Consider the following 6570-nt stretch of genomic DNA (forward strand, 5'->3'; position numbering starts at 1 on the left):
AAATGAAATCCTAAAAATATGATCTTCTGCCTTAAAAAAAGGGGTCTCCTTATGAATTATTACTAAAAGTATTCTTTGGTTATGTTGTCAATCAAATTGATATTCAACCCAATTCTCTTAAGTGGGAAATCCTCTTATTTGTTGCTGATCTACAAATTGAATGAAACTATTTACATTGCATTCGAGTTAATGGTCAAATCTCAGGCAAGTTTTGGGAATACTAAAACATATCTCCACAGACAAAAAAGTAGAAGAAAACACTCCAACATACAATAAAAAGAAAACATATATAAATATAAAAATCTTGTAAAAACTTTTACACGAGTGTGGAAAAGAAAAGGGGGAAAAACACAAGAGAGAGAATGACAAAAATGAAAAAAAAATCAAGTATTAAATATGAAATTTGATCTTATAAGAGGTGATGTAATCTAAACATTCAATAGAGAGGACGTGTACAAAAAATAGGGAGTTTAATTATTGGTGCTATGCTTGGAAGTTTTGAGAGAGAGAGAGTAGAGGAGAATAGTTATCCTCCACCTTGCTTAAATGTTTTTAAAATTAAGGGTACGTTTGGTAAACTAAGATAGATACTGTAATGTAATAAATATTCTTATGACATAACTATTCGGTTGTTTCGTTATGTTTTTATTGCAATGAATATTTATTCCTCAAAATGAGGAATAATTATTCCTTATCAAAAGTACTGAATATATATTCCTTCACCTTATGTAATAACTTTTTTAAATTTTTTTCTAAAAAGCCACTAGTTGCCACATCTTCAAAAGGAAAGAAAATAAATGTTTCATTGTTGTTAATTATTAGCTCTATTTTGAACACCCTAAAATAGGAAATTTGACTTAAAAATTATTTAATTACACATTCTTTTTATACTCTACTAAATTGTGGATGCATATTCAATATTTTATTCCTAAATGATCACCAAACTAAAGAATAGTAATACTTATTACATTCCAACTTAATGTATTTCTTGTAATTCTTATTCCCATGTAATAACCATTACAGTGTACCAAACGTGCTCTAGGTAAGGGAAAGAAAATAATTAGTCTTTTTCATTTGTAATTTTGTTAATATAATAAGGGCAAATTTAGTAATTCATTTGGTCAAGCATTTTTATACTCCACTCTCTCTCGAAATCTCTCCAATTTGGAGTAATTAAAAATGAAAGGTTATAAGTAGTTCAAATCCCTCCAAATCTCTCCCCATTCTTTCTTAAAAAATATCCAAACAAAGTAATTTAGTTACTCTCTCTCCCTTTACTCTTTCCCCTCCTTCTCTCAACATCCAAACATAGCATTAATGAAGAAGGGGGGGGGGGGGGGTTCATTTTGTTGGTTGGGTGAAAATCTACTAAACCCAACATCCACCCGATCATCTAATTATTTAAACTTGTTTTCAACCAACCATTATGTTTGACACTATCCCACCACCCTTTGGGTCAGACAAATTGAGCATAATTCATATGACCAACCCTGGTTGATATGATAATTGTACATGTTTAACTAGGGAAGATAATTATATTATTTTTTAAAAGAAATGTTTTAATTACATTCACTTAAAAAGTTTGATTTTTTAAAATAAGACCAATAAAAATAATGAAAATATAATATTTTCAAAGAGTAATTATTCAGTTTTCCAAGTCCAAGAGTAGTGTTCATTCCTTTTACATAATAGTTGGTTTCATTAATAAAATCAAAGATGAGACTCACAATTCATGTGAGAAGAGGGAACGTTATACCTAGAATATTGAATAATTTCCCAATTTAAGAGAAAATATGTGTGATACACTTTTGCATGCATTTTTTCACTCCTTCCTAAGGTAATGAGCTATAATTGACGTGTAACAAAAACACGTGACAATGGAGAGTATTGTGAGAGTTTTTTTTTTTTTTTTTTCTTTCTATATAACCGGTGCATTAGACTTGCCTCTTTCATAAAATGCAATATATCGGATGTACTAAATAATTTCATTTGAAAGTGATGTTACATTGATCACAATGTATCATCTATACAAGTAGTAAAACTATGCATATGTAATAAAACTATAGAAAAAAGCTATTGATATTTAATAAATTTGTGCATAGGAAGAGTATAATTAAAAATATGGGATTTTTACTTTAGCACATAGTGTTAATCTAGTTTTTTGGACTTCTGAGTTATAAAAAATTAAAATCCAAGAATATATCTCATCAAAAAAAGACCCAAGCATATAGGTTTTTAAGAAATTAAACATCCTCTTAGTATCTGTTTGGCAAATATTATTTTTGCCAACTTATTTTACTATTCAACTTATTTTGCTATTCATGGGTGCACTTCACTTTTTGGTACTATTTATGAATCTCATTGTACTATTTCAACTAATTTTTACCTTTATCTACAGTAATTTTAGCAAAAAAGTACATTTATCTACAATATCTTTATATACAGTACTTTTAGCAAAAAAATTTAGTTTTAGCAAAATAAATGAATCCCAAAATGACCCTTCATAAAAAAAATTTACGGATTAAATTATTCACCAAGCACATGATAATGATTCAAAATTACTAATGTTGTAGAAAAAATTATGTGCACATCAAATAAATTAATCAACTAATAGAAGGTTTGGTTTGTCATAAACCTAAAATATAGGAGGTCAATGGTTTAAACGAGGAGTCCAAGGATGAAACTGACAGTGAGTTTAGGTAATATTTGAAAGAAGAAAAAAGCTCAGAAAATCATAATTATAAAAACCAGAAAGAATATCAAAACTGTGTTTGTATTCACATGCTCAGTACAAGTTGTAGGGGGTGTTAGCAGTAGTAGTGGTACAGGTGTAAGAAATCACAACAAACATATGTGTACATGGTAAGTCCAACTCTAAACACATTACACACCCCATTGACAGCAAAGACAAACTTAATCAAGCACACAGTTTTCGTGGAAGTCGTAAAGCTGAAGTTAAGAGATACGACTTATTATTAATTATAAAACTAAAACAAACAATAATAAAAAAATAAAAAAGATTAAGGCTGAAATTAGGGAAAGAAAAAGAGTATAACAAAGGTCTTTGCGTGGGACCCGCCTTCAAATCTGTGACAGAGACGGCAGTTTCAATTCTCTCTAGCACTCCCTTTTTTATATATTTAAATTATTAAAAAAAAAATGCTCCTTCTCTATCTTTCTCTCTCTTGAATACTTGCTGTTTTCTCTCTCTCTCTCTCTAGATAAATATTAAAATATCGTTCAAGAGAAAGTTGAGAGAGCCTTGTTTTCTTCTCATTGTGTGAATTCTTAAGCGAAGCAAAGTCTTTTCTTTCACACCTTTCTTAATCTCAAAACCCCATTGAAGAAGAATCTAGGGCTTGAAACCCACCCTGTCCAAGTCCAACAAGGTCTGTTCTTTTGGTTCCTTTTCCTGCTCTTTTACTCCAAATTTGATCGATTTCTCTTTCTTTCCTTTTTCAAAATAGTTTTTACAAGCTTTAATATCCATCTGGTTCTTTTCTTTTTCTCTTTTTTTTTTTTTTTTATTCAAATTTCACTGACCAGTTGATCAAGGTATTCTGAGTCTCCTTTGCTTTGGAAAATTAAGCTTTTGATATGCTGCAATTCCTGAAATTTAAATGGAAAAACTCAAACTTGGGCGTTTTTTTTTGTGAAAAATAGGATTTTGACTAACTGGGTCTTTGTCTTATCTTATATGGAGGGTCATGCATCTATTGTTCAACTAGTTTTTAGTATTTGAAAATTTTGGGGTCTGTTATGGCATGCTTTTGTTAAGTTTTTGGGGTTTGGATATTTAGGGTTTTTTTCTTTTTGGTTTTGGGCTGGGAGTTAGTATGGAGGACGTTGAAGAAGCTAGCAAAGCGGCTGTAGAGAGCAGCCATAGAGTTCTAAACCTTTTATCTCAGCCCCAAGATCAGGTTCAGTGTAGGAATTTAATGGTTGAGACTCGGGAGGCTGTGTCTAGGTTCAAGAAAGTTGTTTCTATTCTCAATTCTAGAGTTGGTCATGCGAGAGTCAGGATGCCTAACAAAGTCCAAATCCCTCTTCCCCATAGCATCTTCTTAGAGAGCCCACTTTGTAGAACAGACCACCAACCCAAAAATCTGCAATTTCTTCAGTCTAGCTTTTCTGAAAACCCAATTCAAGATATGGGTTCGAATGTTAAGAGTACGTTGTGTTTGGGAAGCCCTGCTTTGGAATTGAGCTCTAATGGAAAAGGTCCTCTCCAACTGGTCCAACAAACACCATCAGCACACCAGTATCACTTCCTCCAGCAACAGCAACAGCAACAACAAAGGTTATTGCTTCAGCAGCAACAGATGAAACACCAAGCGGAAATGATGTACCGCAGGAACAATAGTGGCATTAATCTGAATTTTGATAGCTCTAGTTGTACTCCAACCATGTCATCCACTAGGTCTTTTATTTCCTCCTTGAGTATAGATGGAAGTGTGGCTAACTTGGATGGATCTCATGGAAGTGCTTTCCATTTGATTGGGGCACCTCACTCTTCGGATCAGAATTCACAACAGCATAAGAGAAAGTGTTCTGGCAGGGGAGACGATGGGAGTGTCAAATGTGGGAGCTCTGGTAGATGTCACTGCTCAAAGAAGAGGTTAGACTTGTCTTGGACCTTCTAGCTTGCAATTTTATCTCTTGCCTTGTAATGAGAAAGGAATAAGTTGTTACAATGGATTTTGCTAAATTGGTTAACTATGTTGGCAGGAAACATAGGGTGAAGAGATCAATCAAGGTACCTGCAATCAGTAACAAGCTAGCAGATATACCTCCTGATGATTACTCCTGGAGGAAGTATGGGCAGAAGCCAATAAAGGGCTCTCCTCACCCTAGGTATATCTAATTTCTGAATCTTTTTATGCAACTACACTGTCTGTGATGCATGCATTCTTCTCTCCGGTTCTGACTTTTAATTTTGTAAATTTTCTATGCCATTCAACAATTAAAATAGCAGTAAGTATGGTCTACTTGACGAAGTAAAAATTCAATAAGCACAGCCCATAAATTTGTGTTTTATCAAGTGATTGGTTTAGATACATCAATCGAAAGAAAAACATTTATTTCTAGGACCTTGAAAGATTTTACTAATGTCTCCCCTGTTTGTTCACAAGAAGTTAACTTTGGAAATGTGAATGCCTGCTGCAGATGGTTGTTATATTGCAGTTCTGTTTTACTCATCTTTTGAAAAAGAAATTGTAGATTTAAATTGGACTAATCACAGATTACTTCCCTACAAAAAAATTTTAAGATGGAAATGTTTTCAAACTTTCAATTATTGTTTTTAGCTACATTATAAGTAATGCTTGTAGGTGCTGTTGAACCTAAGAAACTGAGAAGCCGTTTCTAAACTTATGCAGGGGATACTACAAATGTAGCAGCATGAGAGGTTGTCCTGCAAGAAAGCATGTTGAGAGGTGCTTGGAAGAGCCTTCCATGCTCATTGTTACCTATGAAGGCGAGCATAACCACCCCAGGTTACCATCACAGTCTACAACCACTTGAATGGCATGGAGAGCTTCACCGAGGTCAGGCCCCGCTGTTCGATTTACCAAACCCTTATGTATGGTTGGCTTGGAATGCTCCTGTACATATTTTGCATCTTTTGACCATGGATATACTTGGAGCAGTTTTTTTTTGGCTTTGGAGTGTTTGGCTCCAAGCATTTTAAGCTTAATTGGCAAGTGACAATGAAGCCCAGTGCAAAACCGAAGAATTCTGTAAAATTGGGGGGGGGGGGGGGGTTTTAATTGTAAGAACTCTTTCATCTGTTTTAGTAAGCAATGGTTTAAACAGTTAGATATTGGTTCTTGATTTGATGACTATTTTCTTGAGGTTTTTGGTGTTAGATATTGGTTCTTCTTCACATTGGCAGTATATTCTTGTGGGTTTAAACTCCTCACAATGAATACTTCATGTTTGAGTAGCATTAGTAGTTGTGAATAGAAGTGTTTTGCATCTTCTATTACTACAAGACCACTCTTAGAAGGGATAGAAAAAACCGACTATAGGAGGTGGAATTTTATGTAATGTGAATGTCCAGCATTATATTCACGTACGTTTTGGTTGATGCATCAAAACAAGGTTTTAACCTTTGATTACTCCGAAGGGTTGATCCTGGTGACTCTTCAGTCGGACTCTTCAGTTGGCTTAAGCGGCTGGCTATGAATATAGAATCTTTGTCAACATCTTAGGTTGTCACTTTCTAGAATTGCCCAGAAAGAACTTGTGGGGGGTGGGGAATTATATATGCAGTATGCTAGTGAAGAGCGACCTTGTCCTAGCTCTAGATATTGTGACAATGGTCTTTTATGGAGAGTTCGTATATGTATGAAAAAATGCTGGGATTTCTCTACAGAAAGGTCCGAATTTTTAAGGTTTCAAAAATATATGTACTGCTTGAAAATGATAAAACTCGTGTTTAAATCATTAATGCAGAATTCATGCAGCCTAGGCTCACAACGCCAATAATTCAGTACTTATTTTTTTGTATTCAAGTAGCAACTTTTTATCGTTGATGTCTATCTTTCATTCATTAATAGGCATTGGGCA

The 6570-nt window shown here is 33.8% G+C and overlaps 1 protein-coding gene across 1 annotated transcript; it reads left to right on the forward strand.

Annotated features, from left to right (window-relative positions):
* The first annotated feature begins 3186 nt into the window (after positions 1-3186).
* LOC142613625 (putative WRKY transcription factor 21) lies at positions 3187-5843 on the forward strand. Its single transcript, XM_075786061.1, has 3 exons — positions 3187-4618; positions 4729-4854; positions 5379-5843. The coding sequence occupies exons 1-3, from the start codon at positions 3837-3839 to the stop codon at positions 5521-5523; spliced, it is 1053 nt and encodes a 350-aa protein (XP_075642176.1). The 5' UTR covers positions 3187-3836; the 3' UTR covers positions 5524-5843.
* Positions 5844-6570: the final 727 nt, after the last annotated feature.

The sequence above is a fragment of the Castanea sativa genome, chromosome 10 (genome assembly GCF_040712315.1).
Source record: "Castanea sativa cultivar Marrone di Chiusa Pesio chromosome 10, ASM4071231v1".
NCBI lineage: Eukaryota > Viridiplantae > Streptophyta > Magnoliopsida > Fagales > Fagaceae > Castanea > Castanea sativa.

Bases quoted from the DNA above. Each gene is read 5' to 3' on its own strand.
- LOC142613625 (XM_075786061.1), top strand. From the start codon at position 3,837: ATGGAGGACGTTGAAGAAGCTAGCAAAGCGGCTGTAGAGAGCAGCCAT. The intron at 4,619-4,728 runs GTTAGACTTGTC...CTATGTTGGCAG, and splicing joins TGTCACTGCTCAAAGAAGAG to GAAACATAGGGTGAAGAGAT. The intron at 4,855-5,378 runs GTATATCTAATT...AAACTTATGCAG, and splicing joins AAGGGCTCTCCTCACCCTAG to GGGATACTACAAATGTAGCA.